This window comes from Girardinichthys multiradiatus, chromosome X, assembly GCF_021462225.1.
Source record: "Girardinichthys multiradiatus isolate DD_20200921_A chromosome X, DD_fGirMul_XY1, whole genome shotgun sequence".
Lineage (NCBI taxonomy): Eukaryota > Metazoa > Chordata > Actinopteri > Cyprinodontiformes > Goodeidae > Girardinichthys > Girardinichthys multiradiatus.
This window is the reverse complement of record NC_061817.1, coordinates 32,891,489-32,904,211: the sequence shown is the minus strand read 5'-3', so window position 1 is coordinate 32,904,211 and position 12,723 is coordinate 32,891,489. Positions and strand designations below refer to the sequence as shown.

At 39.5% G+C, this 12,723-nt stretch overlaps 1 protein-coding gene across 4 annotated transcripts in view; it reads left to right on the top strand.

Moving 5' to 3' along the window:
- The window catches only part of LOC124863215 (acid-sensing ion channel 2-like), a 599,660-nt gene that overhangs the window by 395,851 nt on the left and 191,086 nt on the right, over window positions 1-12,723 (top strand). Inside the window, exon 1 of one of the 4 annotated variants that reach the window (XM_047357511.1) lies at window positions 6,672-8,796. The exons of the other annotated variants lie outside the window; for them this stretch is intronic. Within the exon in view, the coding sequence (XP_047213467.1) occupies window positions 8,104-8,796 (693 nt within the window). The 5' untranslated portion in view covers window positions 6,672-8,103. Of the gene's footprint in view, window positions 1-6,671; window positions 8,797-12,723 lie in introns of those variants that run through there. 4 annotated transcript variants of the gene reach the window in all.

Below are 12,723 nucleotides of genomic sequence, written 5' to 3'. Positions count from 1 at the left end.
TATCAAGGTCTCTCAACATAGGAAAAGAAACCTGCAGCCTTTTTTCCACCTTTGTTTAGCCGTCCTACACTGCCGTCAGGCAGACTGAGAAGCTTCACTTATCCATGGTTCAGATTTGGGTTTGGGTCTCACAGTTCTAAAAGTATCAAAATCATCAAGAACGCTTTGACATTTGTGATTAAAGTTAGATGTTATTTCCTTGGTAACAAAGCCGGGGGGACACTCACGAGCTTTTTTAAAAGCAAAAGAAAATTGTTCAGCTACAGATGCATTAAAAGCACAACAATGACATGTCGGGATAAAAGGTTTAAAGCTGTTGGGGTATGAAAAAGTATAGTGCAAGGCTTTTTAATATGTTTTTTTCTTTATTTTAAATAATTTGATCGCATTGGTGTAGAATCTCAGTCATTCAGAACATGGCAATCCTAATGCTGAAATAGAAGGGAACTGGACTACGCCTGTTAATGGAAAACTTTTCCCTGTCATCTAGAAGAGTTCTACAGTTCTGATCATGAGTTCTTAATAGCATGCTTATAGTAAGAGGGCCAATAGGATCACGAGTCACTGGTCTAACCCTCCATCAGGTCTTTTGTGTCATAGTAACTTGAGGGAGGCTTCCTAATGATGTTAACATGTGAGTTATTTTGGTCAAGGCTGCTCTGCAGGTGTTAGGAAAATTGAACCTGAACCTTTAATAAACTATATTGCATTGCATTGCATTAAACCAAATGTATTTTATTTAATTAAATGAAAACATACTGAATAAAACTGAGTCATGGTTTAGGGGTGAATTAAATCACTTGATGCCCATGTATCTTAAATGTGTCAGATTGTTGCTTTACTGTGTCAGCTACAGTCAGAGATACCCAACCCTAGTACAGATAAGATGTGAGCTACAGTGAGAGTAAACAAATTTATAGTTGAGCATTTTTAAAAGTGCGTGCAAAAGAAAAGCCTGATAATCCAGGTGGGCTTTTTGAGCTCTTCAAGACTGTTTTGATTCGTTTGAGTAAACTAATCAGGTGTCTGTAACATTATTACATCCAGAAATATACCAATGCCCCTACCTTAGGAAAGAACATGTCTGAGTGTTTTAAACTAAATACAAACCCAATTCTTCATTTAGAAAGGAAACTCCAGAAGGAGGGTTTCTAAGGCTCACGATGTATAAGTGTCTTGTAGAGATTTAATATAGATATCGTACAACATGACACGTATGGATTACTGTACGAGCTACAACAACAAACCAAGGACACCATCATCTCCTGGAGAAAAATGCAGCATGGCAGTTATGCTTACATCAGCAATACCAAGGACATTCTTTATGTTAATGCAAAGCCCCCAAATAATTTAAGGTTAAATACAGAAGACTCAACAATACTTATCAGCACAAAAGCTGTTTTTTTCCAGAGTTTAAAAATAATGTAAAGAGTACTTTGATAAATCCACCCATGCATCATTTTTTTTAATGACAGCAATGTTCTAGTCACAAAAGCTCGCCGAGCTCAGCATGTTATTATCTGCCACAACTCAAAGATGATAGACAAGCTTGAACAAAACCCTCATTGACATTTTACAAAGAAGGCTTCTTATGTTAGCTCTGTGAGTCACAATAGTTACAGGTACATGGTACATGAACAACTGTTATCAGCCTTTTGACTTTATCATTCTAGAACTACATTGTTTTTATCTATTGTCAAGGCCCAGAGGGATAATAGACTGTGAAGTAATCAGTAATTGTGAGCTTTCTATCTAATAATAACAGTAAAAACTTTTAGTTTATAAAGATCAGGAAGCAGAGAAAATCCGTTGTTTTTGATTTGCCTGACATAACTTACGCTTAGAACAGGTTTGATTAATGGAAGATTGCCACAAGATCTATGGTTTTATTCACCTCCCTCATTTTTCATACTCTTACCATTGACTCAGGCTCACCTGAGCGTTCACCGAGGCCAGCATGAAACTAGTATCCTTATTAATCATCCACAAATTCTGTCTTCCTCGCGCACAGACGGAGCATTGCACAGGCACCATTGTTCAGCTAAGTGTTTTTAACCCAGCCTTCTCCAAAACATTTTCCACCTCATTAACATTACTCTATTAATGTTTGATTGAGGTTTATATATCTCTCACGACCAGTTTACTTCAACATGTCATTTGATCTGAAAGAGCTGTGCAGAAGGAAACATATATGAATATAAATGTCATGGCTCTGTGGTTAGAGGGTGCTGTGTAATTGTATCTGACGCTTTGGTTGGCTAGATCCCTAATTAATCCATGATTTCCCACATGCTTAAAGATACCCAATTAATACGTTCAGGCTTTGAGGTGTTCTTTACACTGGCTGCTTAGTTGGACTGAGAAACAGTCTTTATGGATCTAAGCTAATTATTCAGCCTGTGGATCCAGGCTCTGGAAGGATGCCTCTGAATCTCGCTGTAGGCAGTATAAGTCTGTTCTTGTGTGTGTATTCCACATTGTAATTCCTTGAAGAATTAATACTATGTGCATGTATTTAATTGGGATGAGCATCCCAATTCTGCATTTCTGTTGTGTGTTTTGACCTGATATGAATTATGCATTTTGACCTGATATAAAATATGCATGAAAGTATTTTACTATTTCAAAGTTCTGGTTGAGCTCTTTGAATGTAACTAAATAAATAGCCATTCAGGCACATCGCATTTTGAATATTATGGTAATTTCTTTTTGAAAGAAGCTGTAAGGTTCATAAAAGGTTTCTTTAAATGTGGATGGTTTTATGTGGCGGAGCTCAAATGATGTTTCATATATTTTTATTCAACAATGTGATTACAGAGAGTTCAGCATTGTTACCGAACACACATGCCTAGACCTATTTAGAGCAATGTAAGTTTATGTCAAAACAATGTCAGAACTGCACACTTAGCTGTTCATGCAGCAGGTTTGACCTTTAACCTGCCCTGTTTTGGATAATGTTGTGAACACAGACCTGGAACATAATATAATGAAACAAAAATATGATGTTAAAATAATTCAGAGCTGTAACAAACTGCAGGCTCGGACAAAATATTAAGATAGAAGAGCCTGCGGGTGTTTTATTAAGAAATAATAAAATAAAAAAATATTTCCCATCACACTGGGAGATGAAATGCTCTCAGTAATAAGCAGAATAGCACTGAATACTAATGTTTCAACGCAATGCATTGCAGACCTGAATTATGAAGAGCTCTTACAGTTCACTGGCTCTGAAGCGTTTTTGTTGATTTTTTTTTATTGATGATGTTTATTTACATTCTCTGTGTTCGATAGCTATTGCTTGTTGGCTTGTGTGGTATTTGGAGACTCTATTAAAGCTGATGAAAGTTATACATAAATATGTCTCATGAGATATCAGATCTAATATTATAGTGTAGGTGTCATTGCAAATGTGTTCTACTCAAAATAAAAATAACGTGTGTCCCTTGCTCTTTTGTAAACTGGTCTGCTAACTGTTAAGTGTTGTAAACTGTTTAGCACATAATATTGACACTTTGAACTACTGTTTATTTCATTGGTTTGACAGAGGTAATTATAATTTTCTCCTGAAAAGCAGTCTGGAAGAAAAACACATTCGGCATATATTATAGTTATGTATATGAATCTATCAGAATTACAGTAGTCAGTAAACAATGGGCTATAATGTGATGCAAATTCTAAAATGATAAATGACTGAATCTAAAAGGAGCTTTTTTGCACCACTCCAGAACATGTATGCACATGGTTTGGGATTAGGAAACGTTTGGGCTGGTTGGCCTGGAGGAATCTAAAGAGAATAAGGTCAGTGATCAATATTATAAAAAAATAGAACTAAGATAGCCTTGAAAAAAGGCTGAAGGGATATTCTAGCAAGGCTGAAACAAGACGTTAACTGTTTGTGGGTGTCAGCAATAGATATTGCAGACGTTAAAACTTCCCAGGTCTATATTAGACAGAAGAAGTGCATTACTGAATGATTTGTAGGTTTATGTTTCTGTATTTCTAAACATGTGTTGTCAGTAAATATAACTTACTCGACAAGTCACAACTCTAGTTTTGTCTGTTAATTGGTATTTTACTTTACTCTTAATGCTATATTACAATATTTTAAACATACATATTTTTACATTGATTGAGTTTTTTTTATTTTTAGCAACAGTGACTGCTTCAAGTGTTGTACATTTGACAGTCACAATTTTTGCGAGTATATATGTGAGAATGTGAGAATAAACCATAATCATCCATCCATCCATCCATGCAAATAAGTAGATTTACAGTTTATAAAAAAATACGTAATGTAAAAAATAAGTAATGGAAAACAAAACTACATTTTCAACACCAGCTAATGAAAAAAGAATGAAACCAAATCACAGTTGTAGTATATTAAAATCATTGCACAAAAATGCAGAAGGGACACAGTATGTTCTGCTTAATTTAAAAGGTATAGAAAAGACTTAAAACATTATAAATAACTCCAAAATACACAGTCAGGTTAAATTGTATGCAGTTTGCATCAACACAAAGTTATGTAATATTTAAAAACCTCTCCAGGGAGTCAATTATCTTTTACAAAAAGAACAGTTAAAAATGAGGCAAGGTACCCCATTTCACTGTATGCTTAGTCTGATCATTTAAATTCAAGTGGTAACTCCTGAGAGCCAGCTAGATTCGAGTACACCACTTTAGCTTTGGTAAATAAACACTTAGGTCCTTGTCTTGTAAAAAAAAAAAAAAAAAATTGTGTTTTGTATCATTCTTTTTAAAAAATTTTATGAACTGCCAGTTCTTTGGGTAACTCCTGTCTCTCTACTGCTGCAGAGCGTGTCGGTTCAATTCCAGCTTCCTCCTGCCACATGTTGATGTGTCTCTGGGCAAGGAACTTAACCCCAAGTTGCCTACTGTTAGTGTACACCAGGCCTATTCAATTCCTTTGTCTTCTGGGCCAGATTTGAAAATTCTGAGATGCCACTGGACCAAAGACCCCTACTTATTATTTCTCGAGACTTAACTCTAAATATGCTACCACCTGAACTAATTCATAAAAATAAATAAAGGAATTCACAGTAAAGGTTTTAGAATAATTTATTCATGAGCAAAATAATTCAAGTGCATTGCAAATTTTAGCATTTGGTCCAAACCTTGACCAGAATGTTTTTAACAAGGCATCTATTCACCACACATAATGTCCCTTCAGGAAATGCTGTCCCAGAAACTCGGTGGGAATTTAAAAAACTCTCACAGCAAATACGATTTAAATGCGTTTTTGCAGCGTATGTTGGGTCAGTCAGGGGTGGGCCAGTCAAACGGGGTCTGCGGGCCGGATGTCGCCCCCGAGGCACTAATTGAATAGCCCCGGTGTATACTGTAGGTGTGTGGATGTGTGTGTGTTTGTGAGGGGACTTGGGTGAATGTGGCTCTGATGTAAAGTGCTTTAAGTGGTCAGTATGACTAGTAGGGCGCTACATATCAGTCTATTTACATAGGAAAGAAGACGTTGCCATTAAAATAAAAACTGGTTTTCACAATAAAATTAGCATTTTCAAATGTTCATATTTAAGTTCCAAATTCAGCTCAGCCCCTTTATGGACATTGAAAGTGCAAGACATGGTCTTTGGGCTGTAAAATGATCTGGTCGTATGTTTAGACATTGAGCAAGAAGTACGAATAGTATATTTAAATACATTTTCCACACTATATATTTTTGTTGTCCAACTCTTAAATTGTCAGTTATGTTATTTTAGGTGGATTTCCATTGCAGCACATTAGATGTATAGCTCAAATTTGATGTTATTAAGTCACCTTTATTCCTATATCTTCTTGTAGCTTTGTGAACTCTCAAAGTCAGATTCTCCCTTTCTTTGCTGAGCCACAATGCCCCCTTAAGGTCCAGAACCTCTGTGAATATTTTCAATTCCGTCCGTACATCTGTCCGTCTATTGTCTTCAGCTTTACACCCATGATTTAATCTTGGGTCGTGGGTATAACACCCCCAGGATTGAAACCCAGACATCTCTCCCTGTGACACTGTTCAGTTCATACTAGGGGATCCCAAAGCATTTCCAGACCAGAAGGGATACATAGTTCTTCCAACAAGTTCCAAATGATGTTTCATATATTTTTATTCAACAATGTGATTACAGAGAGTTCAGCATTGTTACCGAACACACATGCCTAGACCTATTTAGAGCAATGTAAGTTTATGTCAAAACACTGTCAGAACTGCACACTTAGTTGTTCATGCAGCAGGTTTGACCTTTAACCTGCCCTGTTTTGGATAATGTTGTGAACACAGACCTGGTCTGCCCAGGGGTCTTCTCTCAGTGCTATATGCCGGCAAAACCCCCTTAAGGCATCCTTATGCGATGACAGAACCACCTGAACTGACTCAGAGTCAATGCAGATGAGCAGTAGCTTCACATTATGCTTCTTAAATTGCATTTGCAGTTTTTGAAACATGTTTCTAAATAAATTTTCAACCTTCACGCTTGAAAAAGGGAAGAAAATAAAAATTTGGAATATAATGAAAGCATGCAAAATATTATTGATGTGCGCTGCATGCAATTGTCTGCCTTTCATCATTCTATGGCTGCTTTGCAGCAGCAGCAGCAGGCAAACAGAGGGGGGGGGGGGGGGGGGGGACAGCGCAAGTTAGCATAGAGAGACAGGCGGTCTCATCAGTGACGGACTCACCAGCTGCGTGGACAGAGTCGTGGCGCAGAAAGAGGAGAGAAGAGGTGACACGGAGGAAAAGCTGCATATAAACTGGAGGAAACCACACAAGAGAGAGGGAGGCGGGATAAACAGAGCGATCACAGAGGAGAGAGAAGTCATTCAGAGCAGGGAGAAGGAGAACGCTGGTACAATCAGACAAGGACTCAGAGAGAAGAAGGCACACGGAGAAGGCTTTCCTAATGGAGAAAGAAGCCGGAGTGTTTGTACAAAGTGGAGAAGAAGAAGAATAAAAAGAGGAGGAGACTGAACCTGACCAAGGGCTTGACTGAAATAACAGAAGAGAAGGAGGAGCGTGAGGGCAAGTTGACAGATTTGATTTGGAGAGAGTATTTTTAGAAAAGAGCGAAGACATGACAGGAATACTAAGATAAGAGATGCTCTCTCTAAGTCGCGGAGAAAAACTAGGGAGGAAGAGGGAGGAACGAGAGACGGAGCAAAGGCGGTGAGAGATGTTGAGATCAGAGTGTCACTGAGTGGATTAGCCCTGCTCTGGTTTCCCATAGAAAACCTCTGTGCATGTCTGTGAATATGCATGAATGCCTTCTTTTAAATGTGGAAGTGTGTTGTATGTCTGCAACTGTGACAGTGGGGTTGAGAAGATGATCCAAAACTACTTGGTGGATCCCTGAAGAAGCTAATAAGACTGGCCAAAGCTGAAGAGAATACAAAGTGATAATGCACAGTGGGACAGAAAACAAATGAGCACTGAATACCTCTAATGAATTAAAGCTTGTACTCATTGCTGAAAAGATTAATAATAAAGTCTGGCTGTACACCTCTGTGACCCTAATGAGCTTTAAAACACAAAATCAAAACTCCAAAAAAGGGGAAAGCTGGAACAAGGCAACCTCTGCTACAGCTGACCACACCAACGAATCTCTCACCCCTATCATCTCATTATTTTAATTATCATCCCTTTTTACATTTGTTTTGATCCTCCCTGCTTAGCCTATTGCATTTTGTATTCTGTTTTTTTCTTTCCCTGTCTCCTCCTCTTCATCCTATTCTTTCCATTGCTCTCTCTGTCTCGACATCTCTTGCTCACTGTCACACTAACTGCCATGAGTGCTGGACTCACTCATGTAGAAGACGCCTTGCTTAGAGCACATTTGCCTCTCTGATTTCTCTCTTCTTTCCCAGCTGACTTGAGTGATTGGAGCAATTCTCAGACTGAGACTAGGAAAGAGGACCAACAAGTAGTTGCTGCTGCTGAATGACGGGACGACAATTTTAAACCACACAATGTTATTGTGAGGGTACATTTCGATGTGCATGCGGCATTATTCTGGTTGTGAGTGCATGGATAAATAAGGGGCATACGGCCAAAACCATATCCATGTGTGGATTACTGTAGTGGATTTCTCCTGGAGCTACATGTTGACCCCAGTCCCTGAGGCCTGGCTAGGAAATGAAGCCTCTCCTGCAGTCGTAGGAGCACTGTGGGCAGCAATGGCCCTGCAGAGGCACTGTCTCCAGAGGGGATCCCCAGCCATGATCAGAAAGGCTCACAAGCGACTTCACACAAAGCCAACATTGGCTCAGGTCACATCCACTCTGTTGTCAAGGACGCGTCTACACGGCCTGCGGCATGTTTGTGTCCCCGGAGGCTCTGTTGGCCGCCGGGCCTTCTGGCTGCTGGCCCTGTGCACCTCCCTGGGGTTGCTGTTATCCTGGTCCTCCAACCGACTGCTTCATTGGCTCTCCTTTCCCACGTACACACGGATCCACACTGAATGGGCCAAAGAACTTGCCTTTCCTGCTGTTACTATCTGCAACAACAACCCAATTCGCCTCTACAAACTTACAAAGAGCGACCTGTACTTCGCTGGGCACTGGCTTGGCCTGCTGCTGGCTAACCGAACAGTGAGACCTATGGTTCTGGACTTGATGCAGGAGGACCATCTGGCTTGGTTCAGAAAACTCTCAGACTTCAGGCTCTTTCTGCCACCCAGAAATTTTGAAGGAACCAACCTGGAGTTTATGGACAGACTGAGCCACCAGCTGGATGAAATGCTTCTGTCATGCAAATACAGAGGAGAGCCCTGCGGAGCTCACAACTTCTCCTCCGTAAGTCCAACTTTGTGTGTTGCGTTTTCTGGAAAATATCTGAGAACGTTGACAGGTTACACTAAAACAGGACACTAAGAACTCTTTTATTTAAATCATTTTACACTTCTCACTTTTCTTTCAGTTATTTAGAAACCAAATCTCTATTATTTCAACCTGAACCACATTTGAAGGCAAAAGTTGTACAGATTATCCCAGCATGAAAAAGAATAATTGCATTATTGTTTAGAGGGACATTTGCTTTGTTTAGCCATGAAATGATTTCCAGGACAATCAGAAAACGTGTAAAGCAGGAAATAGGACTTGCCCTGGGTCTTATGAGTAGATATTCCCTGATATATATAAGATTGATCAACTATTGGCTGGTTATCATGTGTAGTTAAAAAGTAGTCGTCAGAAACCAAACTTAAAATGTTTGTCATTTCTCATTTTGCATTTTTGTAAGGGCACTTTATCTTTTGGTCTTTTCTGTCCTCGTCACTACAAACTTAGAGACCAGTGACTCTGGAATAGAGACGCTTACCTGTGTAAGTTAAGAATGTCCAGTTCAGGATATTTCGAATCTGATACTGAACTGAGTCAGTTAAGAGTAGGCATTTGCTAAGAACAATTCACAGTTCAAAATAAATTTAGGCCATGCAGCTACAATAAAATAATACACTATATAACATCAGTATCACATAGTCTGTATTAGTATTGTGATTGTGACACACATAACTTACTCACCAATGACGTTCTGAATACAACAGTCTCTATCAGTTTTTTTTTTTTTTTTACTAACCAGCTTCTGTGGGTTAGCCTCAGTTGCTATTTGATCTATTCATTGACTAGATCACAAAGCTATGATGGACAATTAATCATCTTAAAGCTTCATCGTTTGTTTCTCAACACAGCAGCGGTCTTCATTAAACTCACATCTTGCTTCTGCTGAAGTCTTGCTGTTTTTATCCATATCACTTTGGTGAAGTACTATGCTAACATTAACATGATTACTTTTTATTTAAATTAACCTTGTTGATAATTTGCCATGAAATATTTAATTGAGTTCCAGTTAATCATGTATGGACCAAACATACAGAAAACGTTGTCCTGCATTGTAAACTTAAAGCTTTGCTTTGATCATTGTAAGATTTTAAAACAGGTGTTTCAGCTGTGTGCTGTACTGCTTTCCTGGGATTTAGGAACATCTGGACCATACGATTTGTCAGAAATGCTCAGACAATGTCACATGACACAGACAGAAGCATTGTCTTTCACTATCAACATTATTCTGAGGTGTGAAAAAGATCTATAAGGCTCTATAATACAGTTTTCAAGCCATGCACAATAAACTAGGTCATCATTTTTAAAACCCGGTAACGCAAAACCCAGCCACACAGGTGGCTGCAGACGAAGTAAACAGGTAGCGATAGCTTTTCTCCTGCCTTTAGTAACTTAAGTTAAGTTATCGTTTCGATATGCTGGTATGCTGTTTTCTCATCAAAATATGAATACAATCCTAAACGTTGTGGGGATGTTTACAGAATAGTTAATTAGGTACACCTGTCCAACTGCTCGTTAACACAAATTACTAATCAGCCAATCACATGGCAGCAACTCAATGCATTTAGGCATGTAGACATGGTCAAGACGATCTGCTGCAGTTCAAACCGAGCATCAGAATGGGGAAGAAAGGTGATTTAAGTGACTTTGAACGTAGCATGGTTGTTGGTGGTCTGAGTATTTCAGACACTGCTGATCTACTGGGATTTTCATGCACTACCATCTCTAGGTTTTACAGAGAATGGTCCGAAAAAGAGAAAATATCCAGTGAGCAGCAGTTCTGTGGGTGCAAATGCCTTGTTGATGCCAGAAGTCAGAGGAGAATGGCCAGACTGGTTCGAGCTGATAGAAAGGCAACAGTAATTTAAATAACCACTCGTTACAACCAAGGCATGCAGAAGAGCATCTCTGAACACACAACACGTCGAACCTTGAGGCGGATGGGCTACAGCAGCAGAAGACCACACCGGGTGCCACTCCTGTCTGCTAAGAACAGGAAACTGAGGCTACAATTCGCACAGGCTCACCAAAATTGGACAATAGAAGATTGGAAAAACGTTGCCTGGTCTGATGAGTCTCGATTTGTGCTGCAACATTTGGATGGTAGGGTCAGAATCTGTGATTGTTTTTCCAGCTCAAGTAGAGGGTCCTGCTCTTTCTATCCTCTTGTCTTGTCTTTTTGCCATAACAGAAACACTGCCAAATGATAAAAACAAATGATTTCAGAGTGAATGGGAGAGATGTTTCTGCCTGCTTGAATTCAGGTATTGGTTTTAGTGCTACATCAATAGGGTTGTCTTGTTTTTGTTCTTTGTTAGCTAACTTGTCACAGGTCATGTAATGATTTGAAGGTTTTGTTTTCGGTTTTTCATCTGATCATGACTGTTTTCCAGGTGGTGCTTAAGTTCATTCCTTAGGTTTAGTTATTTGAATATTTTTGTATTCTGTTCATGATGCATTTAAGTGTATGTTGTGTTACATCTGTAAGAGCTTCTTTTTTTCTTGCATCTCTGCTCAGCTCGTTCACATTCTTGTTGCCACTCCCTGCCACAGTCAGTTTGTGATCTACTTCAATCAGTCCACCTGCTTCCCGCCAATCTGTCTACCTATCTGACCTGTGTGTGGCACTATGGTGGCACGCTGGTTTATACCGCTTTTCATGCCATGTCTGCTCTGTTGCTACCTAATAGACCCATGTTCATGGCTGTGTTTTTTGGTCATGCCACCACCTCCTTGACAGGTCACTGTCTATGTCAAGGTAAAACACTCTGTCATGTGGATCTTGATACACAGATTAATTTCCATTGTGAAGCCTGTGTTTTCTTATGAGCTGAGAATGTGAGCTGTACGTGTTGAGTGTAGGACTGTGTTGAGGATTTCCTGGCTGACTGTATAGATGTATCAAGCTGTTGCTGTAGAAATTGTTCGCTGAGATCAACCACTGTCCAAACTTGAGAATTAAATCTGTTTCGTCTCTTCAAAGTATCACCAAAACTGGTGAAAGCATAAGGATGGATGCTGCTGCAGCAGCCCCCCTATATGCACAAATAAGTCCCTATGAAAAATATTTCTATTTTAGGTTTCCATCAGTTTATCACATGGACAGTTTGTTGGGTATAGTCAGGTTTACTGTGCTAATTAGAGCAACATTGATTTATTAGTCATCCCTTCTTCCTTGCCTTGTTTTACCTTAAAGGGAGTCTTCTGCTGTTAATATGGCCTCAGTGGTTTCACTAATCTCATTATCCTCCTGCTGCAAGTCAGCAAAGACTCCCCGAGGCCCCTTCAGTATCACTGTCACTGTGAGACCAAAACAGAAGCAACAGCCACATTAAATAAGATGCAGAGAACACAGGTGCAAATGCATAGAAGGAGATAAATATGAGAGTACTTAAATTGTGTGTGCAAATTTGGATCATGTGACGGAGGAGTGAGTGTGAAGTCTAGTTTTGATTGAAGTTGGTTATCACCAGCTTTAAAGTCCAGGGAATGCTTTGAACTGTCAAGACGCAAGTAGTTTCAGGGGAGAAGAAGAAAAGCGTATATCTACAGGTTGGAATGAGAGATGACATGCAGAAAAAGGTGTCTGGCTGGGAATACAAATAGGTCCCATAACTCTGGACAGCCCCTTGCGTAGTGAGGTTTCATGTGCTGAATCTACTGTATCACAGAGAGCTAGTCAGGCTGATCAATAAATCTATTAAGTCTGTGCTATAGTTTATGATGGTCTATTTTGCTCCCGCATCTCCAGTAGTGACGTGCTCTTAGCTATCCCTCGAAGAGACCCATCAGCAGGGAATGACAGAGCAGGAAAAGCAAAACAAACTGTTCTTGCCTTCCACAATTAAAGTAAATGGCAACTTAGCAGGTACATCTCCACCCTGC